Source organism: Scomber scombrus, chromosome 5 (assembly GCF_963691925.1).
Source record: "Scomber scombrus chromosome 5, fScoSco1.1, whole genome shotgun sequence".
In the NCBI taxonomy this organism is placed as follows: Eukaryota; Metazoa; Chordata; class Actinopteri; order Scombriformes; family Scombridae; genus Scomber; species Scomber scombrus.
In genome coordinates this window covers 1,348,483-1,375,978 of record NC_084974.1, presented here as the reverse complement: position 1 = coordinate 1,375,978, position 27,496 = coordinate 1,348,483, and the positions used below count along the sequence as shown (strand labels likewise).

The following is a 27,496-nucleotide window of genomic DNA, read 5'->3' as shown; positions in this document are numbered from 1 at the left end:
CGGCACCAAGGAGGGGCTTGCAGGTGCTTCAGCTCCCCCTAGTGGTGGCTCAGCACCCCCATAGCACCCCCATGAAATCAAATAAAAATTAATTAAATACAATATTTTTTTTTTAACATTTTATCTTGTGCCACTTGTATCTGATTTCTGCATAAAAATAATCAAATAAATTGTGTACAAAGTATATTTCATTTTCTTGACATTAACGCGAGGTCAAAGTTGAAGTGTCAGGAGTCACGTATTTGGGCACCATTTATGTTTGGCTAGTAGCTGTAGCTTGATGTATCGGCTTCAAAATGAAGCGTTTCCTCATCTCAAATAAAAGAAAACGGACTACTTCGCCAAAAAGTGACCCCAGAGGAAAGACCGACAACATACCGGACCAACCTCTCGACAGCAACAACAACTTTGTGGAAGCCGACGGCACCGCCGCGATATCAGATGGCCCTACTCGTCCTCCTAGCTTGGAGCCCGCGGCCGCGGCTACGGTTACTGATGTGGAGAAAGACACCGTTATGGAATCGAGCGGTAGCAGTACCTCTGAGTCGGATGGGGAGTCGCTCACGCCGAGGGCCGAGGACGTATTGCCGGCGGCTGGGAAGCCCACCTCTGGGGCCGAGGAGTTAACGTCCAGGAGCGGGGGACTCGGCTCGCTGATGCTGACAGCACTCCACGCACGGCTTATGGACCGCACGATCTCAGCCAAATTCCGGATGAAGGACCACGACGCCCTATACGCAGTTTCCCAAAACAGACATTTGGAACTCAGCGAAGGAGTTTTAATCGTGCATGGTATGAACAATATGGCTGGATGGAGTATTCAGTTACTAATGATGCAGCGTTCTGCTTCTCTTGCCGGCACTTCATCCCGGCGGCAAGTGGATTTCGCTCCGAGCCTGCTTTGACTGTGTCTGGTTTCCAGAATTGGCGCAAAGCACAAGAGTGTTTCAAAGCCCATATCGTAAGTGCTGCACATAAATATTCAATGCAGGCATGGTCTGAATTTAAAAAGAGGAAGCAGGATGGTTCCAAAATCACCAAAATGTTGGGTGAAGGACATTCAAAACTGGTACAAGAAAACCGGGAGTATATGAAGGCAGTGGTGGAAAGCTTGCGATACACAGCATGCCAGGGAATTGCTCAGCGGGGCCACAGAGAGCATGATCAGGCTGAAAACAAAGGTAATTTTCTCGAACACCTCAATGTTATTGCTATGTTTGACAAAACAGTTGCAAATAAGATATCAAAAAACCCGTCAAACGCAAAATACACCCACCATGAAATACAAAATGAGATATTTAATATCATGGCTGACATGGTGAGGAAGCAAATTAGTGACGAAATAAAAGAAGCGGGGCATTTTGCCATCATGGTGGACGAGAGCAAGGATATTAGCAAGAAGGAGCAAATATCTGTTGTTGTTCGCTATCTGCACAACGAAACTGTGCTTGAGGAGTTTCTTCATTTTACCCCAGCAGACGGGTTGGATGCAGACTCTCTCCTCACAAGTATTAAAATGACACTTAGCCAATGCAACATTGATGTAAATAGCTGCATTGGCCAATGCTACTATGGAGCAGCTGTGATGGCGGGGTGTAATAATGGGGTGCAAGAAAAGTTCAGAAAAGAGGTGCCACAAGCTCTTTATGTTCACTGCCACGCGCACCGATTAAATTTGGTGCTGGTTGATTGTGTGAGAAATGTGCAGCCTGCAGCTGAATTTTTTGACATAGTGCAAATGTTGTACAATTTTTTTTTCTGGTTCCGTGGTCCATGATATGTTCTTAAAAAAACAGCAAGAACTTGATCCATCAGGACATGTTGAGTTGAAAAAACTGTCCGATACAAGATGGGCCTGTCAGTACTCCGCGTTGTGTGCTATTAAAAAGACGCTCCCAGCAATCCAGGCTACACTTCAGGACGTCATAGGCCAGACAAATGCAAAAAGAAAGGCTGAGGCCAGGGCTTTGCATGGGTTAATAGATGAACAGTTTGTTTTAAACCTCATTTTATTTGAAGATGTGTTCCGGGTGACTAAGTTTGCCTCGGACCAGTTACAAGCACCCAACCTTGATATCTCGTCTGCGAGTGATCTGGTTCAGTCAGTCATTACAACGCTACTGGAAAAACGGTCGGAAGAGGCCTGGGACGACATAAAAGACAACGCAAAACATTTGTGCGAATGGGCTGGCATAGCACTGCAGAGCCGACCACCATACAGGAGAGGTGATCGGCAACAATCCAGCCGTTTAATGGACTTTGTGGTTGAGGCCCCCATAAACCGTGGAAGTACATCAGATGAATCACGAACAAACTTTTTTTATCCTGTAATTGACAGGCTAGTCAATGAACTGAGGAAACGCTTCTCCACAGATGCGGGCGACGTGCTGTCAGGGGTCTCAGCTCTAAACCCAAAGCACAAATCATTTTTGGACCAGCGGTGCTTATTGACTATGGCACATAACTATGGCATCACTGAGGATAACTTAAATGCAGAGTTGCATCAAGTCCGACGTCTTCTGGAAAGGAAATCACAACAGGGACACTCTGTTACCACCACTTTGGAACTTTTAACACTTATGGCACCATACAAGGATGCGTTTACAGACTTGTACAAACTCCTCTGTATATCCCTGACGCTTCCCGTTACATCTGCTTCCTGTGAGCGATCTTTCTCCTGTCTCCGCCTGAGGAACACTAGCGGAGATGCTCGAAGCAGTAACCTTGGACTTTTGGCTATCAACATTAAAAGGGCACGAGCCCTGAACGTCGATAAGATTATCGACGCATTTGCCCTCAGCCATAACAACCGTTGCATAGTACTCCTGTAAATGAAAGTGTTTTTTTTTTTTTATTCCCATGGCGATGGGTTGCCTGTTGTGAATGATTGTAAGGGTGTCATGTATTGGGTTTACGTTTTAAGAAAGTTTAGGTTTTTATCTCTCATGGTTTTAACCATTTATTGATGGACCCATATAGTTGTGTTCCCACTGTCCTGCAGCTGTGTTTTGAGATAGTGGTCTCATTAGGTTAATGCCTCATTCTACTGTTCTGTTACATGTTTAAAAAATACGAGTTACTTTTTCATGTGTCAAATGACTTTGGATAATTTCATAAAACTGAGTTTTATTCCCATGATCTGACAGTGGTAAAATAAATGTTTGGATGTGCTAGCCGAAGTACAAAATATGAATTCTTTCCTGCATGTGGATGAAAAATGCCTTCAGATTTTTCATTTTAGTTTAACATCTAATTCTCATTTGATGGTGGCTGACAATTTTTCAATATAAAGATAATGAAATTGAAATCCTGTTGTTTCTCAATTTGTGTATAAAAACACTTTAAAAACAATGTTAATGTTGCATATTCACTACTGTTTATGTGTGTGCACTGCAAATACTGTATTTCTAGGAGCACCCCCAGTCAATATTGGAGCACACCCATAGCACCTGCAGTCAAATTTTTCTGGTGCCGCCCCTGCTTACGACCGTGTCCCTCGGGGGACCCTGTGGGAGGTGTTGCAGGAGTATGGGGTACCAGGGTGGTTGCTGCGAGCCATTCGGTCCCTATACGACTGCTGTGAGTGTAACGGATAGTAGTGGCAGGACCCAAATGCACAACACAGAGACAAGCAAGTGCACAGAAGCTCGATTTACTGAGAATTGCAGGCAGGGTCAAAAAAACAGAAAACAGTCCTTGAGGCATACAAATCCAAATAGGGGCAGGCAGAATCCAAAGTAACAGGCAAGGTACAGACAGGCAAAACAGAATCAATAATGCTGGAAAGCTAGGCATACACACTAAACAATCTGGCAAAGAGTAAGTGAACCACAGGAGTATATATAATGGGTTGATTGGGGATGAGCTGCAGCTGAGAGTCCAGGTGTACAGAGGAGCTGACAAACGTTGCTGGGGAGAAGGATGTCTGGGTTACATTGCTTAGCCTGATGCCACCGCGACCCGGCCCCAGATAAGCTGTAGAAAATGGATGGATGGATGGATAATGATGGAAGAATAATTTACAAAAACCTGTGCAGCAATGTTGATCTCATCTCATTGCTGAGGGACTGTACAGATCAACTAGCAGAGCCCCTCTAGAAGACCTTTAATCTGAGTCTACAGGTGGGGAGGGTCCCGGTCCTATGGAAAACATCATGTCTTGTGCCGGTTCCCAAAGTAGGGCGCCCGGCTGAGATGAATGACTACAGACCGGTGGCCCTCACATCACACATCATGAAGACCCTGGAGAGGCTGCTTCTCCATCTCCTGAGATCTCATGTTGAACATGAACTTGACCCTCTGCAGTTTGCATACCAGGCTCATGTGGGGGTGGAGGATAGTATCCTCTATATGCTCCACAAGGCCTATGCTCATCTGGATGTACCAGGAGGTTATGTAAGGATTATTTTCTTGGACTTTTCAATTCCTTTAACACCATCCAACCTTCTTTATTGAGAGACAAACTTGAGGTGATAGGGTTGGATCCTTACATCTCCACCTGGATAACAGACTATCTGACTGGACGATGTCACAACCTGGCTCAGAGGTAGGACAAAAGATGGAGACCACACATGACTTTAAACTAGAAAACATACATTTATTGAATTAAACTAAAATAACTATGTATGTCAGTTCATCAGTAATGTTTGTAATGTATGAATTCAAATATGAATTCTTTCCTGCATGTGGATGAAAAATGCCTTCAGATTTTTTATTTTAGTTTAACATCTAATTCTCATTTGATGGTGGCTGACAATTTTTCAATATAAAGATAATGAAATTGAAATCCTGTTGTTTCTCAATTTGTGTATAAAAACACTTTAAAAACAATGTTAATGTTGCATATTCACTACTGTTTATGTGTGTGCACTGCAAATACTGTATTTCTAGGAGCACCCCCAGTCAATATTGGAGCACACCCATAGCACCTGCAGTCAAATTGTTCTGGTGCCGCCCCTGCTTACGACCGTGTCCCTTGGGGGACCCTGTGGGAGGTGTTGCAGGAGTATGGGGTACCAGGGTGGTTGCTGCGAGCCATTCGGTCCCTATACGACTGCTGTGAGTGTAACGGATAGTAGTGGCAGGACCCAAATGCACAACACAGAGACAAGCAAGTGCACAGAAGCTCGATTTACTGAGAATTGCAGGCAGGGTCAAAAAAACAGAAAACAGTCCTTGAGGCATACAAATCCAAATAGGGGCAGGCAGAATCCAAAGTAACAGGCAAGGTACAGACAGGCAAAACAGAATCAATAATGCTGGAAAGCTAGGCATACACACTAAACAATCTGGCAAAGAGTAAGTGAACCACAGGAGTATATATAATGGGTTGATTGGGGATGAGCTGCAGCTGAGAGTCCAGGTGTACAGAGGAGCTGACAAACGTTGCTGGGGAGAAGGATGTCTGGGTTACATTGCTTAGCCTGATGCCACCGCGACCCGGCCCCAGATAAGCTGTAGAAAATGGATGGATGGATGGATAATGATGGAAGAATAATTTACAAAAACCTGTGCAGCAATGTTGATCTCATCTCATTGCTGAGGGACTGTGCAGATCAACTAGCAGAGCCCCTCTAGAAGACCTTTAATCTGAGTCTACAGGTGGGGAGGGTCCCGGTCCTATGGAAAACATCATGTCTTGTGCCGGTTCCCAAAGTAGGGCGCCCGGCTGAGATGAATGACTACAGACCGGTGGCCCTCACATCACACATCATGAAGACCCTGGAGAGGCTGCTTCTCCATCTCCTGAGATCTCATGTTGAACATGAACTTGACCCTCTGCAGTTTGCATACCAGGCTCATGTGGGGGTGGAGGATAGTATCCTCTATATGCTCCACAAGGCCTATGCTCATCTGGATGTACCAGGAGGTTATGTAAGGATTATTTTCTTGGACTTTTCAATTCCTTTAACACCATCCAACCTTCTTTATTGAGAGACAAACTTGAGGTGATAGGGTTGGATCCTTACATCTCCACCTGGATAACAGACTATCTGACTGGACGATGTCACAACCTGGCTCAGAGGTAGGACAAAAGATGGAGACCACACATGACTTTAAACTAGAAAACATACATTTATTGAATTAAACTAAAATAACTATGTATGTCAGTTCATCAGTAATGTTTGTAATGTATGGGTGTGTGTGAATGTGTATAAATGTGAAATGAAACAAGAATATAAATAACCAAAGCTCAAAACAAACCCAGCAACTCAAACAGGAGAGAGAGAGTAAATGCCCAGAGCTCTATTTATAAAAGGGGCATCCACACCAATCCAGGTGCTAACCATCTCTCCTGATGAGCCACTCCCCAAATCCCAGACAACCAATCAACTTAGGTTAGAGGCCATGAGGCCGTCACATCCCCCTCCACAAGAGCCACACCCCACCTCCGACCCTGCAACGAAAAATCAAAAAATTAAATTTCATATACCAAACACCTATCTAATCCAGTATTTACCAACAACTAATGAAAATTGTCCCATCACCTCCCAATACGTCCCCCACCCCAAGTCTCATGAACCAGCAACCTTGAAACCAAAGGAAGCACTTTTAAGAGTACATAAAAATCGGGGCATAAGACATACAAACAGACAAATGGGCTAATCTCTCTTTTTTCTTCATGCATCCTAAATCAAAGGGGCATGTGACTTTGCCTTTAATATGACGCATGTCCAGATGATAAGGCTGCAAAAATAGGGCCCATCGCATCAATCTCTGATTTGGGTTTTGGAGCGAACGCAAAAAGGTCAATGGGTTATGGTCAGTATAAACCACCAAAGAAGAACCTGACCCAACATAAACATCAAAATGATGGGCCAAAATAAGAGCCTCTTTTTCGATCACAGAATAATGCTTCTGATACACTTTAAACTTCTTCGAAAAGTAACTTATGGATCTTTCCTCCCCACTTTCATCTTTCTGTAACAAAACTGCCCCAGTCCCAACATCACTAGCATCTACTTGCAACTGGAAAGGCTGGTCCAGCCAAGGAGCTGCGAGCACAGGAGCAGATGATAACAGACTCTTCACTTGGTCAAATGCCTGCTGACAAAAGGGAGACCAAACATACTTAACATCAGCTTTCAACAACTCAGTCAACGGGGCTACCACAGAGGCAAAATTGGCACAAAACCCACGATAATAACCTGCCATCCCCAAGAAACGCAACAACTCCCGCTTAGTGGATGGAACAGGAAACGCTTGTATTGCCTAGACTTTCGCGTGAATGGGACGTACTTCTCCTTGTCCCACAACCTTACCCAAATAGGTTACGTAGCCTTTGCAAATTCACATTTGGCCAGATTGATAGTCAAGTGAGCCCAGAGTAGCCTGTCAAATAGAGCTTTTACTCTACGAATATGTTCTTCCCATGTCTCACTATAGACCACCACGTCATCCAAGTACACTGCACAACCCTCCAGCCCACACACAACTCTGTTCATTCACCTCTGAAATGTGGCTGGAGCATTACGCAGTCCAAATGGCATGACTGTAAGAGTACAGACCAGATGGTGTCACAAAAGCACAAATTTCTCTGGCTCTTTCAGAGAGTGGAACCTGCCAATAACCCTTAAGAAGATCAAACTTACTAACATATTTGGCAGCGCCCACCTGATCAACACAATCTTCCATCCGGGGAAGAGGGAAGGAATCAGGTTTTTTTACAGCATTAACCTTCCTATAATCAGCGCAGGGTCTATGGGTGCAATCAGGCTTGCTAACCAAAAGACAAGGTGAGGCCCAGCTAGATGAAGAAGGTTCGGCAATGCCATTATCCAACATGTAAGACACTTCTGAGTCCAAGATCTTGTGCTTCTCCAGAGAAACCCGATAGAACCGCTGAGTGATAGGCCTAGCATCTCCCACATCAACATCATGCTCAATTAAATGAGTGCGAGTAGGAGTATCAGAGAACAGACCAGGGTAACTTTGAATAAGCTCAACCAGCTGTCTACATTTACTTTCATCCAAATGGCCAAGTATTACATCTAACTTTGCAAGAGTTTCTGAATTTCTTAGTCTAGGTCGCAAAACCCCATCACCTGCTAAATCCTCCTCAAGCACTGACATGCAATCATTTACTATCAGAGCTGGATAACTTTGGGCATCCTCACCCGAAAGAGCCTGCATATGGTAAGGTTTGAGCAGATTAACATGGCATATTTTAGATGATTTTCTTTTATTTGGCATATTAATCAGGTAATTTTGCTCTGAAATCTGACGGACTACATGACATGGACCAAAACATTTTGCCTCAAAAGGTGACTCCACCAGTGGCAAAAGAACAAGAACCTGGTCACCTGGGCTAAATTTTCGTTGCTCTACCTTGCGGTCAAAAAGTCTTTTCATTTTCTGAGAAACCTGTAATTTCGGTTTAGCTAGTTCCCCAGCCTCATAGTCTCTGCCTAAACCCATTAACATAGGTCAAATCTGCGAAGGATCAGTCAACTTCCACTGATCATACACCACAGGCAAGGGACCACGGACAGTCTGAGCAAAAACAAGCTCATTAGGACTAAATCCTGTACTCTCTTGGACAACCTCCCTCGCTGCCAATAAGAGCCATGGCAAACCCTCTTCCCAATCTGCTTTTAGCTCTGTGCAGTAAGGGCGCAGCAAAGATTTCAAATGTTGGTGAAAGCCCTCAAGTGCACCTTGGCTCTGAGGGTGGTATGCTGTAGCCTTGTTGTGTTTTATGTGAAGTTGTTCAAGGATTTGCGCAAACAGCCGAGATGTAAAGTTTGACCCCTGATCACTCTGTACTATTTTGGGAATGCCAAACACATATGAACTGAGTCAAGGCCTTAACAACAGACTTTGCAGAGATCGAATGTAGAGGATAAGCAGCTGGATATCTAGTTGACTGACACATTACAGTTAACAAATAAGAACAACCTGACTTAGACCTGGGAAGAGGACCCACACAGTCAACAATCAGGTGCTCAAAAGGCTGACTCACTGCAGGAATAGGACACAAAGGAGCAGGTTTGATCGTTTGGTTAGGTTTGCCTGTAAGTTGACTAGTATGGCATGTCTTTACATATGCAGAAACATCACGCTTCATTAGTGGCCAGAAAAAATGCATAAGCACCTGATCATACGTTTTCTTTACACCCATATGTCCCGCAACATTATCATGAGCTGTCTGAATTATAGCGTTCCTAAATTTTAAAGGCAACACGATTTGCACAATAGGATCACCACTGAATGTCTCACCATGAGGAGCCCACATTCTAAGACATCCTCCAAAAGGAAATATCCCTGCTTCACCTTTCCTACCTGCATTGTAGGCAAAACCAGATCATACACAACCTTCAAAGACTGGTCCGCTTTTTGTACTTTCACCAGCTCTGAACGAGAAACACAAAGATCAGGTGGCAATGACAATGCAAATTTCTTTACATCACAAGGTTTTTCTCTCCTATCAGTCAGCGTAGCAGTCATTAAACGAGTCACAGCACAAACCGAAATAACTGCTGGCTCCGATTCACTAAATCCCTTTGTTTCCACAGTACAAGCTGCTGAAACTGCTTGCTCAATTTCAGGGACTTCTGGAGATGACAAGGATGCAACCCCTATGGTATTTGTTGGGATTGACACATCGGGTAGCAGTAGACTATCAAATTCTACATCGTCTGGCCATACCCTACATCCTGCCAGGCCGTTTCCCAGAATGATGTCAACACCTTCCACTGGCAAATTCAGGGCGAACACCAACCTCAGCCTCCCCCTGTACCAGATCACATGACAAGAACATTTTATGTACAGGCACAAAAAAAGGTGTCAAGCCCATCCCTCTGACCGGAATACAGCCCCCTGTATCTGTACGTGGAGAAAAGGGCAATATTGCTTCCCTCACAAATTTGCGTAAAGCTCCTGAGTCCCTCAGTATTTTGACTGGAACCTTTATATCACCTCCAATTAGCATGACAAACCCATCAGACATGAATGGGGCATAACCCGCATCAATTTCAGAAGATTCTATCTGTTTAACCTCCATTTGAAATGGAGCTACCAGTTTTTTGGTCACCTCCAAAATTGGGAGTATGAATAGTCGTAGCCAAACCAGCAGACTTCACATGTGCTGCATTCATTCTCTCTTTTAACAAAGGACATTCATTCTTCCAATGACCTTCTTGATGGCAATAATTACACACATTTGGATCACTTTTCCCACTACGTGGTTGATCCAATTTTGGGGAAAAAGAATCTGTTTTCTGATATTTTTCCTTGCTACCTCGCTCACCAAAGATACGCTTGTGTGTTAACGCGTATTCATCAGCCAGCACTGCAGCCTCTTTAGGACAGGTGACTTTGTGCTCATTAATATAGGTGGCAATGTAATCAGGCACAAATTGTTTAACTTGTTCTAAAATTACTAAATCAGACAATTTCTCAAATGTGTTTACCCCAGATGAAGAGCACCAGCGATTGAAATGCGTGACCAAATCCTGTGCAAACTCCACGTGTTTGTTTACCAGTCTTTCGCCAGCTCCTGAAGCGCTGACGATAGGCCTCAGGAACCAACTCATAAGCCTTCAAAACAGATGACTTTACTACACTGTAATCTTTACAGTCCTCTGAAGATAGCGTAGAATAGGCTTCTTGAGCGTTACCTGTAAAGACACACTGCAACATTAAGGTTCGTTCCTCATCAGGGTTCAAGATCTGGAATCAGCAACACGTTCAAACAGACAGAAGAAGGTGTCTACGTCATTCTCATTCAATTTTGGCATCAATCTCAAATTACTGGCAACATCAAAATGCGAACCAGTGGTTTGCCCGTTTAAAGCAGATGCAGACATTTTTCCTTCCCTAACTAATGCCAATTTTTATAGTTCCAAATCCAATTTCATCTGTTCCTTTTTGTATTTCATTTTTTCCAGTTCTTTTTTATGATCAAATTTCAAAAGCAGCAATTCTTACTGCTGTTCAAATGTTAAGCCAAGTTTAGACATACTTATATCAGTCTCACCCTCTCCGTCCATCAGCACACCACCTTCATGCAAGTTAGCCTTGATGATATTCTTCAGGTTGTCCTTTGTTCGTTTGGGCTCCACTGCAACAGAGAAATGCTGAGCAACCTTAATCAGCTGCTCCTTGGTGCACTGCTCCAGCAATTCCTCAGAGGGATACTGAAGAAACTCCTCCACAATGTTAGCCATAACCAGCCAGATCTAGAAACTTAGACAATCAAAATGAGGTAAACGCAAACAGAACATGCGACACAACAAATGGCAAACAAGGACTGGTGCCTCCCCATACTAAACTGACTAGTAAAATCCTCTGACTAAAACTCATCCATAGTCTTCGGACAGGTACCGGTGGCAGGTATTTATTCACTGTAACCCAGTGGCCGTGGAGAGCAACTGCATAAAACAGCGACCCCCCAACAAACCCTGGACGTGATCCTGAGACAACCACTCTAACCACCTTCCCCGCCACACTACGGACACCATGCAACAGACTCTCTATTAGAGCCTGCTGCTATGCCTAAACGAGGAGAACACCAGTTAAAATATTGCCATATCAAACAATTTACCACAACTTGTTCACCTCAAAATGATGAGCCCCAAAAGAAAGAGGAAAAAAAACGGATTAGAATAAAGCTCCCCCAAACCAACAAAACACTACAGCCATGTGCAATACTCCATCCAAAATCAACACAAAATACTACCAAAATCCAATGTGACGAGCCCCCATTTGGTCACAACCTGGCTCAGAGGTAGGACAAAAGATGGAGACCACACATGACTTTAAACTAGAAAACATACATTTATTGAATTAAACTAAAATAACTATGTATGTCAGTTCATCAGTAATGTTTGTAATGTATGGGTGTGTGTGAATGTGTATACATGTGAAATGAAACAAGAATATAAATAACCAAAGCTCAAAACAAACCCAGCAACTCAAACAGGAGAGAGAGAGTAAATGCCCAGAGCTCTATTTATAAAAGGGGCATCCACACCAATCCAGGTGCTAACCATCTCTCCTGATGAGCCACTCCCCAAATCCCAGACAACCAATCAACTTGAGGCCGTCACAGGATTAAAATCAAATTTCAATGTCAGCCAGAATATCCATAATCAAAATGGATATTCTCCCAATAATACATTTTTGTTCAAATATGATTCCTCTTCCACCTCCTAAAAACTATTGGGACAACTTGAGCAAGATCATTTCAAAATTAGTTTGGGGTGGAAAACGACCACGTCTTAAATTGTCTACATTACAAAGGAGCAAAAAGGATGGTGGTTTAAATGTTCCTAATTTCAAACTGTATTTCTGGTCTTCTATAAATCGCCTGTATCTGTTTAGCTTGATCCATCTGTACAGGTCTCTTGTAGACCAATTGAAGAAAATCTAGCCCATCCACATAGGTTACAAGACCTAATTTTTTCTGCTCTTCCCACCAAAAATGCTAAATGCCAACTTGGGCCAGTTATGTCTTTTTTACTGTCAACATGTGAGCTGTAGAGAAACATTGTCAGATTTTTCAAAAATGGTACACCCACAGCCCCCTTTTTAATAATTTTGACCTTACCACGGGGGGAGCTCCCTTTCAGTTTCCTCAATGGGCTAGTAAGAACATTAAAGTCTGTGTAAAGTAAGAATAAATATGTGTTCTGAGTTTGACATACCACAGAAAAGTGTGTTGTTAACCACCCTGCCAAATTTGAATGATTAAAACAATCGCCAAATATATGAAATTAGGCTTCAAAGTTGTGTAAAAGTCTGCCTATTTCTCTTCTCCCAAACGCTGTGGGAGTGCCCACCGAGTTCACTGAAACCCCGCCCCCTACCAAGTGTCACCTGTCAATCAAAGTCACCACCTCTACCAGAAACATGGACGCTAGGTCTGAGAGCTTTCTGCTGCTTACTCAGCTACTAGCTCGGAGGCTAACGCGGCTGCTAGCTCGGTGGCTAACTCGGCGGCTAACTCAGCTAACTGGCTACCTGTAGACCGTAGTAGTAGTAGTGTGCGCTGAATGTATTTATACCTCTACAGCAGCAGGGGCGGGTTCACCGTCGCGTTACGTAACGCAGCAGTGATTTTCAGACCCGCCCATTAAATCCAGACACAGAAATGTTGAAACACAGTTTGTGAAGCCTAGATCCACAATTCAAATCTAAATGGTTGAAATGCTTTTTACACCTTTTTTAGAAATACATTTATGACATATTTAATGTGTTTAGAAGAAAATGTCTGAATTCACTTTACACAGCCTTTAATATTCTAGCGGATGTTTGGGAAGAAAGTGGGATGAGATCTTTTGACAATTTATGTTTCCTGTATAATGTTCCTAAGACCTCTTTTTTTCTTTTACCTTAGACTCAGACTAGCTATGCGTACCTATGGTGTTCCATGGGGTGAACATTTGGCAACCCATGCGCTCCATTCTTTACTAGATGCCAGAGGTCAGACTAAAGGGTTAACATCTAAAATGTATGCTTTTTTAAACTCTGTCTGTAAACCTCTAAATATCGATCAGACTTGGAGCAGAGATCTTGACATTTTTGTTGAGGATATGTGTTGGACAACTGTCTGGAAAAACTTGGATCATACTTCTAAAAACCCAAATTATAAATGGATACATTTTAAATTTATAGATAGGATGTATCTTACTCCTAGAAAGCTTCATTTAATGAAATGTATATCCTCCCCGAACTGCCTAATTGTGATAGTGGAGCTTTTATGCATATGAATTGGTATTGCTCAAGAGTTTACATTTTTTGGAAAATGGTATCGTCTACATTGTCTAAATTTCTAAATGTTGAAATTCCTTACTGTCCTAAACAGTTTTTACTTTATCTAAATGTCATTATTCTGTTTTATTTGCTGGTCTGACAGCTGCTAAAAAGATGCTAGCACTTCGCTGGCAACCGCCTCACTCTCTCTCTCGGACTCAATGGTTAAATTCTTTATTAGATATCGTATACATGGAACTGCAAGTAAAAAGAATGCACAATGCCAAGCAAGCCACTATCATCTCCTGGACTTCTTCTATAGAGAAAATCAAGAACTTTTTGTGTTCACAAACTGGTTTCTAGAGTACGGAGCCTGCAAAGGGACATGGTGAAAATAAAATAAAACTTTGGTTTCCCGTGAGCACAAGAAACATTTCTGGTGAGCACAAGATACTTTTCTCATGCTCACGAGAAACCGAAGGTAGCCTAATTAAGGATAGTTGTGCCCCCTGTGCTTAAGCCTCCAGGCTGCTCAAAGAATGGCAGCAGAAGTGGATTTATTCTCTTTCCTCCAAACGCTAAATATACCTGAAAGTGTCATCAACAAACTAAAAGATGATAAGGTGAAGATAAATGTTAACTTTAGTCACATAAAGTAAGTGTAGTGTCAAATTTTGATGATAATAACTAACAATGAACAATGTTGTATCTGCTAAAAGGGTACTTGATTGTTGACTATTATTTGCTGAAGATGTTCAAATTCGAAGGCATTATGTTAAACGAAGGTGTATGTGATTCTGCAACTACTGAGTGAATAAGTACTTTATGATTGAATAAGTATGAGAAACCACAATATATGTGATTATATATACCACACTTTTATATTATTATTAGTAGTAGTACTATAGAAAAGAATGCAGTAATAAGAGTAATTGGGTAATATTGAACTTAAAGAGATCTGTGATAAACATTGCCAACACAGTTAATACCAGCTGTGGAGGATAGGGGGCAGCACCCAGTAAGTGGAAAAGTACAGAACTTGAGGCTGTGAATGATGTATTCCAGAATCCCCCTAGAGCGAAACACCTGCTAACATAGAAACGGAAGGAGTAGCCATAAAAGGTGTTTCAGGGCGTCTTTAGGATAGGCGCCAATAACGTGAGTTCAAGTTGAGGTGAAAGAGGGTGCGAAGAACGTGAGTACATGTTGGGGGCGGAAGAAGCGGATTGGTTGAAACTCACTCCACCGAGGGAGGGGGTCGAAACTTTTCTGCAAGGGTCAGCAATATAGACAGTATAAAAGAGACCCCAGGTTTTAGCTCTTTGTGTCATTTATGCATAGATTATGTCTGTGTATGTTGGCTCCGGGTTTTGCTGTCGACAATAAAACTGTAACTGCATTCAGCTGGACGACTCCTGGTGACTTTTTGATTGATTATTTTCGGAACTTCAGACATTCTCCGAACGACGAAATAATTAGAGATAAGACTCAACATAAGCAATACATGTATAGCCTAATTTTCTAATTCTCCTTGCATGTTGTGTACATCCACCTATATCCACAGAGCTCGCCAGATGTTTGTAACTGTTCATGAATGAAATTAACTACACGATCCAAGGTGGTGTATCCCTTGCGCCGAAACAGACTACAAGACTTCAAAATTTGTTTTAAATGTCTTTCAGGGCGCACTCACACTAGGGCCAGTTGTTCCCTACCGTGCTGAAGCACGAATGTCCCCCCTCCCCTGTCTCCCGCTGGCCCGCACTCAAACCCAAGTGTACTCAAATACGGTTGCCTCCTCCGACACATGCGTTGCGTGTTGTGTACGTAACCGTGTGGGCATTAGGGTTTAATCCCAATTTAATGACGGGAACCGGGAAAAATATTGTTATTTAAAAATTAAAAAACACAGAACATTGATGAAATATATTCACTAAAACATAGGCAGACATAGTCTCATAAAACATGCACAGGTGTGTGTTCGCGTGCTGTGCGCCGGTAAAACACAACACAGCTGATCAATTAACACAAGGCATTATGATTAAAAAATGCAAGCTTGTTCTTCTGAGTCATGCCTGTGTAGTATGCAGTACTACATACTTGTGTAAAAAAGACTCTAGTAAAAGCAGACGTCCTGATTCAACTCTTTACGCCAGTAAAAGTAAGAAAGTTCGATCACTTCGAGTGATCATTCACGCTCACAGGAATAGACTTGGTTTAACTGAATGATTTAGAAGTCGCCAAATGCCAATACTTTAACGAATTTCGTTAGTTTATATAATGCAGATTTGTAAAATATTACTTTTATGAGGGTCACAGTCACAGACAATAAACTTAGCATTTCATAATTGTGGTAGCAGCGGTGCAGCAGATGTAATGAAGTCCACGCAGCACGCTGGATGCAAACTAATATTAAGTCTATAGCCTTTTCGTTATAATGTCGATGGACATAAATTGAGTTCTTTTGCCTTAATAATGATAAAATAATACACAAAAAAATGGTCGAATTGGGAACCCATATGCATAATGTCTCCTCTTTCAGACATCATACGCGCATGCAATACTTTCTCGTGCTCACAAGATACTTTCTCGTTCTCACGAGAAAAGTATCTCATGCTCACCAGAAAGTATCTCGTGCTCACCAGAATGTTTCTCGTGCTCACCAGAAATGTTTCTCGCACTCACAGGAAACCAAAGTTTTATTTTATTTTCACCATGTCCCTTTACGGGCTCCGTACTAGAGCTCCCTTTCTTCTTCTTTTTTTAATTTTTTTAATATATGTGTGTTGTGTAAGTGTGTGGCTGCACCCGTTGATTGATGGATCTTTAGACCTGGCAACTATTATGTAGCTGATTACAACCTCAAAATGTCTTAAACCTGTCTATGTCTAACTATGTCTATTACATCCTTGGCCGCCTGGGGGGGTGGGTTGTTTGTTTGTTTGTTTGTTTTTGTTGTTTTTTGTGTATGTATTTTGTTTCATTTTCGGTTTTGTTTTATGTTTCGGATGAAAAACCTCAATAAAAAAGGCAAATTTTCTGAGAAATTGTCCTTCGTCTGCTTTTTCAGGATAGATCTCTATTTCGTCATAGCTGGACTGCTGGTATTCTCAAGTTGTACATCACAACACTCATCATTACAATAACCAGTGCTGCTTGTTTTTACAGTTGAGTCAAATAGACTTTCTCTGGAGTAATCTTTATGCTTTCTTGACACATGCGATGTGAATATAGACTTAACTGTACATTTTTTGTCACATTGTTTGAAATGGCATGTAACAGCCTTCAGTAATATGACTTTTCAGATGTAAGAGGAGACCCCGGATATCCTCACACTTAGCACTGCATAAGTCAACACAACATATTCATTCTCTCACAGGATAAAAATGAGTAACACAAAATAGAGGCACCTATGGTATTTATGGAAATAACAACCATAAATACAAAAGTTAGATACAAATACATACAAATACTAAAAAGTAAATTGTAAAGAGTGGAAACAATTCTAATATATAAATATAAATTAAATAAAGAATCCAATTATCACAAATTACAACCATCATATTGCTAATAAAAGTACTGTAGTAGTAGTAGTAGTAGTGGTGCACTGTGCATTGTTACTTACAGTACATATATCTTTACTTGTCTTACCTTTTATTTCAATATGTTTCAGCAATAAAACATTATTCCCATCATAAAACATTATGTATATTTTTATTTCAATTTGTCAAAAGCATTAAGAATTATACAATTAAGAGGCAAAAGTGATGTTTATCCACATTGCACAAAACGATATACAAACCCCCAGACTACTGAGTTCATCCGGACTGAACTTAATGTATGAATTTACTTGATCTTATCCCCTGTTTTCGGGACATGTATAGCATATATTGATATAGAAATTAAGGTTACTGTATTATGAATACACAGGAATTAAAAGTACAATAACCAATGAATATCCAATGTAATCAGCTAGCATGGCTTCATTTTTTTGTGGCAGTGGTGTTCAGGCTAACCCTGGTGTCTGTGTGTGTGTGATTTCCTGGATCTCTACACTTGCACAGAGGTCAGAGTGATGTCACCGTTGATCTCCAGGCCTGTAATGTGTTTGAGGGGAGTGATACGGTGCCTGTAATTGTGAGTCTGCATCCCATTCACAACAATTCTGAAGGAGTGGTTTTCACAAGAGATGGTCAACTGAAAAGGAAAAAAAAACATACATATATTTAAAGACGGCTTACTGTAAAACCAACAAAGCTGCCTCAGTGTATTTTTTTCAGTACTACCACTAGGTGTCTCCATGGTCCCACATATAGGCTTTAAGACAGACATGACATGCAGCCTTGGTCATATCCTGAGGGCAGCGGATTACAAAAGAAAGTGATGTCTGTGCTGACATCAGGATTATCAGTGCATAACTGTAATTTGAAGCAATAATGCAAGATGGAAGGCATGTACAAAATAAATTATAGCTAAATAATACTGTTAAACATTTTAATTGTAACAATTAAACATTTATGTGGGACATTTTTGGTATATCTTTTAAAATCCTAAGAGATGTTTTTTCCTGTTGACACTTATTTAACCCTTACATACTGTTCAGGGTCAAATTTGGCCCATTTTTACATATGAGAGCTGTATAAACCCCATATATAATTTTCTTAATCTTTGTGCAGTTTATACACATTTTTATGTATACAAATGTACAAGTTTGAACTGTGTTTATTAAAAAAAAAAAAATCAAAAATCAGCATTCAAACATGTTGTATTCATCATATTCTATCAAATCTTCTCGTGGACCATAAAATAGTGATTGTCAGTGTTTTTTTTATGAGATTAATCAAAAATGTATTAATGACTGGTAGGGAATTTATGAATGTGAATTGGTATAGAGAGTAATTATGAACAGTATGTAAGGGCTAAATAAATAAATAACCTCCTTGAGTACATGATTGGCTACTTCAATCTGGACTGGACCTGTGTGGGCTAGGAGCTCCCTCACTTCTGCTCCTTCTAATATCATGACACCACTTTTCACTAATTTTCACTGTCATACTATTACTGACTTTTGGTATGAAGGCAACGGGTCTATTATCTCATTATGTGTCTCTCCTTCCCCTAGATTTAAAAAAGGGCCAGTTCTCTGAACCAGTTGCTGCACGGCATGAAGGTTTTACATTAGATTACACCCGAAATTCATGTATTTATTCTTTAAATGATGAAGCTACAGTTTCCTTATTTAAGTGCACTTAATTGAATGTACAATACATGGTTAAAGGAAATAACCTCATAATGTAGTTCAGTATGCTTCAACTGTTATGCAAACCAGTTTATTGGTTAGAGGAGTAACTACAATGATAAAGAATAAAGAAGTTCAATAAAAGTCAATAAAGATAAAGGTTCAATAGGGATTGCTGGAGTTGGGCACAGTTTATAACTGTAAACTGTCAAGTTTGACCTATGGCAGAGGAAAGCTCCTGAGGTGTGCAGATGTGTGCAGAGGGGTTCATCCTCTACATCAGGTGTTTCAAACGTACGGCCCCTGGGCCAGAACAGGCCCACCAAGAGGTACAATCCAGCCCACTGAATAACTCTGGAAAGTATCAATATTACAGAAAAACGGGCGCGCAGGTGGTCGAGTGGTTTAGAGCGCATGCCATGTACGCAGCGGACCCCGGTTCGATTCCCGGCCGGCGGACCTTTCTGCATGTCACACCCCCCTCTCTCTCCCGTAATTTCCTGTCTCTCTACTTTCAAATAAAGGCGTCTATGCCAGAGAGAATCTTAAAAAAATATATATATATATTACAGAAAAACTATTCCAGATTTTCTGCTGCTTTTTCTCCACCCTGACCAGAATACAATTCAACGAAATACAATTTACAGCTGTAAAAGCAAAACATAACACCCCAAATGTCTTTTACCCTGAAATTGTACAACTTTTCCTAAAGTGGCCCAAAATGCACAAAATTAAAATATTATGTTATAATTGTGTATAGGTGCTACAAATATAATAGTGTTAATACGATTGTTATGTTATAAATAGTTTTATAAGTAGTTATGAGGACTTCTTTATATGATTTCATAAGGTTCTTGTTATCTTCAGTTTCAATAAAATACATTTAAATCATTATTGCTGTTATATTTTCATATCATGATATTGTGTGATAGTAGTGGGGTGAAACCTAAAAAATACACTCTCTCTGCTCTCTGAATTTTTGTCAATCAGCAGCTTCTGTGCAAAAGAATAAAAACATAACATTGTTGAAACTGCTTTTTTTTTTTTTTACAGTAAATAGATGGTTTATTATAGTAAAGATATAATATATATATTATATATTATGCAGTGGTTTTACTAGTCTGGGCCACTTGAGATCAAATTGGTCTGTATATGGCTCTTGAACTAAAATGAGTTTGACTCACCTGCTCTACATCATCCATATCCAATCAAAGCAGCTGCTGTCATAATATCTCACTGGGTCTGTAGTGTTGGGCAGACTGATCCAACAACACTGTCATACTTACAAAGACCTACAAGCTTAAACTGCGTGACCTAGCGGCCCACCGATAGCCAGCAGTCATGAAAGCATGTGTAGTCTATCCAAAGTGAGTTCAAAGTGATTATAAGTATGTATGATGAGAACTACTGAGCTGCCAATATTATCACCAGCTTCAACTTTACTATAGAATCCTACATCAGAAACCACAATCCCAGTTAAAATTTAGCAGCCTGCAAGGAATTGGGAGTTGGATGTTCTGAATTGGATATGATGTGTAAATCAGTCAGATGATGCTTGTATGATTTCACCAGCTCAACCTGATATATCACAGTCAGAGTATGTGATCCCCTCTACTGTGTGGATCAACAGGCTCATTTTCTTTACTGGTAGTTATGGTTCTTTGAGTCCACTGTTTGTACTAAATGTGACCCTCCACCTGCTTAAGTGTGTGTTGTTGTGTGTGCAGTTGTACCGTGAAAGCTTGTCCTCTGCGGAAGGGCATCCCTCCATCACGCTCCTCAGAGCCCCACTGCTGCATCTGCTTGGTGTTTCGAACCACAACGTTCTCATTGAGACGTGGATTGTAATGTAGAGCAATGCCAGATTGATAGTTAAGATTCACACTGAACCTGAGAGGAAACACAGGGGAGAGAATATGAGCGATGAGACTGAGCTTCCTGCAGGGCTTCCTCCGATGTCTTTAAAGGGGAATTAAACCATCAACCTGTGAAGACAGTTGTATGATGTTTTCTGACATTATCAGTTACCTCAGATTAGACCTGTTTCACAAACTGGACAACATCTGAAATGTGTGTGCACTACAGGATGTCTAGGATGCCCAGTTTTTGGAGCTTGACACACACTAGGGCAGTGGTCTCCAACCCTGCTCCCGGAGAGCTACTGCCCTGCATGTTTTAGGTATCTCCCCACTCTAACACACCTGATTCTAATTATTACCTTGTCATCAAGCCTGTTGATAAGCTTCAGCTGCTTGTTAATGAGTTAATAATTAAAATCAGGTGTGTTAGAGTGGGGAGATACCTGAAACATGCAGGGCAGTAGCTCTCCAGGAGCAGGGTTGGAGACCACTGCATTAGGTACTAAAACCCAGAATGTCTACATTTTTTTTACACCATTCTTTTAATCCTTCTGTTGACTGACACTGAAACATATCAAAGCATAGTAAAATGTGTCTATTCATTTGAAAAGGCAAAACCATCATTGTCCAGTAGTAGTATCTACACACACACAGTTTAGTACTTCCTCTGCTATGCTGGGTGTAACTCTCAGTATGACCACCAGATAATGATGAAATCATTTTCCCATCCTAAACATAGAGGCTTTAATTGAACAAGTATAAAGCATCACTATATTATCTCTAAATACGTGATTTTCTGATGTCAACTTTCAGTGTTGGGCCCATATTTGATGTTTTTGGGTGGTTCGGGAGTTTTGAACTTTGGTGGATCGAATTCCTTGTAATAGTTTAGAAACTGGTAAAGCTTGTCCTCGGAATGAGGAAAGAGGGTCACTTCCTGTTTGGAGGGGAAGCTTGAGTCATTACTGCCAAAAAACTGAACAATAGCAAAGTTCAGGCAGTGAGATTTTGGATAGAAGATAAACAGTTGACTGGGTAGACAAAGCTTGTGTAATACATTTGATTTGTTCCATAACTCAATATACTGATTTTGCAGTCAAAGGTTCACAGTTCATGTAATGGATCACATTACTTCCATTCTCGCTTCCCTACACTGGCTTCCTGTTAAGTACACAGTTGATTTTAAATTACTAACAGTTGTAACAGTTATAAGGCCTTCAATGGTCCCAATACCACACTGGCAGAGAACTTAGGTCATCTGACCAGGGACTCCTGTCTGTCCACAGATCCAGGACTAAGTGCTATGGGAACAGGGCCTTCTATATTGCGGCCCCCAAAATGTTCCTCCCCCCATTCGTTTCTCTCCCACCATTGAAAGTTTTAAGAAAAACCTTAAAACTTATTACTTATTAAATGTGTCTAACTGTCATGTATTTTATGACCATGTATTTTTATTTCTGATTTCTTTTTTATTGTGTTTTCTATTGTCTTCCTTCGTTTAAAGCACCTTGGATCAACCATGTTGTGTTTAAGGTGCTATATATATAAAGTTGAAATTGAAATTGAAATTGAAATGTAATGCTCTAGCTTTGCTGCACGGAATAATATTTTACCAAATGTTGTGAAAGTTTTTATTAACTTTTCAGTTCTCAGGGAAAAGCTTGAACTGAAACTTTGGCCACAAGACTGTATGTGCCATGTGACAACTGCAGAGCTTTAGAAAGATTCCTACTGTAGACTTTGTGTGACTAGCTTTCCTCCACAGAAATCAACAGATGTCTGCACACATACCATCAAGTCTGCTAAAATTCAGGGAAAACTCATGCTTCAGTTTACTTGGTTCAGCTTGAGGCTGTAATACAGTGTTTAAGATGACCCAGTTACATATACTGTCAGCCTGCAGCAACACAACCACAGACCAAATCCTGCCACGTCACATTCCGACATTAATGCAGATGTGTTCAAGTGTCTAGATGTATCGGTGTACTATCCAGAAACAGATAATAAGAATAAAGTTGATTTATACAGCACTTATCAGATCAAGAAATCCAGATATGCACCTGCATACACACAAGCAGATACATTTACCCAAACTGAAAATGGTTATAGAAATAACTTATATCATCAGGAACATTTTAAAAAGAGGCTAAATGAGTCAGTATGGTGCACATGAGACTATATACAGTATTAAACATAAAAGTTACCATTTGATGTGCTGCACCAGAGTTAGCTTAGAGCTCATTTTTACGCTGCAGGTCATAATTAATGGTGCGTTCCAGTTGTACTCAGAAGTCGGAATTTCCGAGTTCTCAGTCGAACATTTGTATGAGCAAAATACAGCAAAATGTGTTGTCATCAACTGGTATTGCTATCAGCAGCTAACCTGGTTAAAACTGGTTTTCTGACTTTAAACTGGAATTCCCAGCTCAGATTTCCAATTTCCGAGGTAAATGGTGCACAGCATAAAATATACCCACAGTAGCAGAATAGTACAGTGAACACCAGTGCCAAGTTACACACAGCACATCACACACACCCACAATGCTAACACAAATGTGTTTGATAAACTAAAAGCAATACATACATGAGAAGACCAATAAAATGCAGAGTCAGTGGTTACAGAATAGAGAAGCTATTCACGTCTTTATGCCAAATGTTTTAAATTAAAATAAATTGTAATCTGTAATAATATTTAGTCTGTTCTGTTTTGTCTCTGTTACTGGGTACTGTGCTTATTTCTCATTTTCTTGTATAGTCCTACTCTACAAACACAGTCCTGAGTCTGCTTCATCTCTAGAATGTTGGTATCAAAGTGAAGTGCAGCAACATTCATTAATAATGAAGTTCAGACCTTTCGGCGTTGGGGAGGACATTCCCCTGGATAGTGATGGTTCTGCCGGGTTTCAGTCCTCCATGGATCATGTTGTTATATGGCATTGCCTGCACAGAGGTGGCATGGGAAAATCAAACATAAATACATTCATTACTCATTCTTGTTTTAATCTTAGACACCATAAAAGTGACACTATTTTGCCCAATGAGTGATACAGCAGGTGAGAGCTGATGATATACACCTGCTGTAAAATCCCTGAGTGGGGTGAGACCAGTCAATGTTTAACTGTGTAGAGAGCAGTGCTGTAGCAGTTTTAATGTGATCTCTGGTTTGTCAAAGGAAATTAAAAGAGGAGGATGCGGTTGAAGAACTTTTTAGTGCTAATAATGTCACTGGTTAGGCTGATGGTAAATGGGTTACTTGACTAACACATGATAAAACAGAATGGTATACTTGTAGCTTAGGTGAAAATAATTAGCGAAATTGGATTTCAAGCTCAAGCTCATCATATAATATACACACTTTAACTCCCTGTCGCTGCCTCTGAGCAGCTCTGTGAAATGTACAATGACCCAAGTCCGGTTTATACTCACAGGCATTGCAGGAGGAAATCCAGGCTGTGATGGGAACCCTGGCTGTGAGGGGAACCCTGGCTGTGAGGGGAACCCTGGGTGTGAGGGGAACCCTGGCTGAGATGGAAATGGGCATGGAGGGTAGGCGGACTGGTTGGGATATGCCACATGTGAGGGAAAGGCGGGCTGAGCAGGAAATGCCTTTGTCCAGGGAACAAAACAAAAAAAGAAACCACTTCATTTATCGCTGTAACATGATCATTTATTCATGAGTTTTGTGATGATTGTGCATTCATACACAGCACATGAAACAATATGAATGTCAGTATGCATCCTCACCACTGGGCTCTGGAAAGCAATGGAGGAAACTTCTACTTTTCCACCGACTACGATGGTGTCCACCTGTTGAAACGGTACACGATGTCTGTACTCCATGAAGTGGCAGCCATTGACCATCACCTGGAGAGCATTATATATGTAATAGAAATAGAAAATATAAGATTTTTCATTTTCAAGAAGAAATTTTAAAAAAGTGGATGAAATATAGTGTATTATATCTAAAGAAACTACAATGATAAAGAATTATAAAACAAAACCTAATAAATAAAAAATGTGGCAATTATTACCCTAAATACTTTTGCCATCATAATCTTAATACTAATATTTTAAGATTGAGCGGTAGTGTCAATCTTGGCAGTGTAGAATAAATAATAGATGAACATTAATGTTGCTGTCCACAGATCCAGAAACATGTAAATCAAATATTTTAGAGATATTATCATGCAAAAAAATATTTATTATTTATTTTTAGGATTTGTATATCAGACCTGATAGGACTCGCGGGTGACTGTGATGACCATGCTGAAGGTAGAGCCAGCAGGAAATGGGGAATTTTGCTTCCTCTCTTCAGTGCCCCATTTGCCATACTGGAAGCTGTTGGTAACCACATGATCAGGGAAACTATACCGTGGGTTAAAATGGAAAGCAATGTCCGTATTGGTCCTGGTACCACACTGTAAATTCACATGGAACCTGAAGAGGAAAAGAAACAAATTCAAATCAAACTACTAATTGAAAATCACTCAATCACGTTGGCTGAGAAATGAAGAAACTGAAGCTGAAATGATGATATGAAGAGCAGTTGACCTGTCGGCTCCAGGCAGGACTCGTCCACTGATGCTGATGGACTTCCCCTCCTGTAGACCACCATGGATGCATCCAGTGAAGGGGATAACCTACAAACAACATGAGTTTCTATGTAAACAGCTGCTTTTATTTCTAACTGCTGATACACATTTATGTTATGACTGTCCCAGCCTGGCTCTCCACTGGATGCCCTCAAACTTGTTGCCTGTTTGTTATACTGGACTGAGTGGGAGAAGGCACTGAGTTTACTTTCACACTACTGGTGAAATGTGAGTGAGAGTTTAATAATTGTTTCTGTAGATATGTGATATGTAGTATCTGTAATTTGCATTTACAGCCTCTGTGTGCAACGTTTGAATTGCATCATTATGAAATTGTAGTCAGAGACATTGCAGGTTATAGTGTACCTGTGTATTGAAGTTGTATTTGTATATATTCTTAGATGGGTTATGTATGTAGGATTGTGTTTTCTGGTTTCTCTGGTTGTTTCTTCCTGGGTCAGTTCTTGCTTTTCCTCTACACCTGCCCTGCATCAACCTGGTTAACCCTGTCCTCTTCCCAGTGTTTCCTCAGGCCTTTCAGCTTCTTCCTTATTCTCCTATTTCATCTCATCATTCCCCTCATTACAGTTTCTCAGCAATCTCCCCACCTGTACCTTATGTCCTCATTTAGTATTGTAGACATGGTTTCCAGTTCTGTGTTGTTGGAACATTTGGTCAGTTTTATTTATTCTGCATTGTTTGCTCTGCTCTGATCTGTTTAAGCCTGAATAAAGCTATTGTTCTGTGTCTGTGCCTGATGTTTCCTGCATTCACAACCACATGCTCTACTCCACCTAACACATTTTATTTCTGGGAAACTGAAGAAAAATCCAGCTTTTGTGTTGCCTCTCAATAAGATTACCTGATTAAATAAAATAAAAACATATAACATTATTACCTTTGTAAAATTTTAATATTTTAATTATGATTTGTTTCAAAATGATTTTTTCACTCCTCATAAATGTATTGTCTTTTTGGGTCCCTGTGCTCATGCCTTTAGACTGTTTAATATGTGTTTTTATGAGCACTTGGTAAAACATGTTCTACTCCTGTTTAGTAGACATTAGTACATTTCCTCCATGCTTCAGAAGCACGTCACTGAACCACAGATGTGTTTCTGTGGTTTTTACATTGAACTGTTTACAGCTTGTCCTACTTGTCTAACATAACTGACTCCATTTAAGGACTGTATTGTATCTCAATATCAGTGGTGGGAAGTAACTAAAAGTAAGTAGACTACATTTACAATTTTGAGGATAAAAAATAAGCCGAATGGACCTCCCTGAAATGACTTTTTACAGGTTGGGATGTCTGTAAATTAATATCCCTCTATATAAATAATACAATCAGTCCCATCAATATAAGCAACGGTAACATTACAATTAATAGGTACAATATGCAAGTGACATTCAGCTTGGTGTAGGGGTCTGGTTTCATTTTTTCCACCCACAGTGATACTGAGTTAAAGCGTGTGCATGGCTCATTGACATTTAGACTTGTTTCATAATACTCTCTAATTTGCGCATTACGGAAAACATATTATAAAGAATGTAGATTAGTAACGAATGCACTGATGAGATAAGTTCAAATAGCTGTAAATAAGTGCTGCGCAGCTTCAGCCAGCCTCCACGTAGCGGTAAGCGCAGAGGCAGCTGTCATCCAGTCTACACGCATACAACAAACATTTGACTTACTGGATTGTAAAAAGGAGTCTGAGGAAAAGCCATTGTCCAAAACTTTGGGCAGGTTTGCTGAAGTGCAGGAAGTTTGCTGGGCTCCAAGTGTAAAATGAGGGACAAGGAATACAAAGGGTTTTATTCCTCAGTTAGGTTTCGATTTCTTTGGTAGGCGGCGTTTCACACAGGCAGCCCGAACCATTAATGCTGCTTTTACAATGTCAGTGGAAATGCAGATTTTTAGAATGCTTGCAGTAACTGGGTCACACTGTTTTAAAGTGCATGGTGTTAAAGGTGACTACAATCTCTTTAAAGATCCTGAAAAATGATGTTCACAATCAACTTCTCCCCCTGAGCACTGGTGGTGTTAATTGTTTATGTATCTCTTGTCATCATATGTGTCAAAAATCAATATTGGATTATTTTTAAATGTAC

The 27,496-nt window shown here is 40.6% G+C and overlaps 1 protein-coding gene across 1 annotated transcript; it reads right to left on the bottom strand.

Annotated features, from left to right (window-relative positions):
• Window positions 1-17,392: 17,392 nt before the first annotated feature.
• On the bottom strand, window positions 17,393-27,221 carry LOC133980134 (galectin-9-like). The gene is made up of 8 exons (XM_062418722.1): window positions 27,080-27,221; window positions 25,345-25,433; window positions 25,026-25,230; window positions 24,538-24,657; window positions 24,220-24,399; window positions 23,645-23,733; window positions 20,668-20,824; window positions 17,393-17,892 (listed from the first exon to the last, which is right to left on the bottom strand). The coding sequence occupies exons 1-8, from the start codon at window positions 27,110-27,112 to the stop codon at window positions 17,746-17,748; spliced, it is 1,020 nt and encodes a 339-aa protein (XP_062274706.1). The 5' UTR covers window positions 27,113-27,221; the 3' UTR covers window positions 17,393-17,745.
• Window positions 27,222-27,496: the final 275 nt, after the last annotated feature.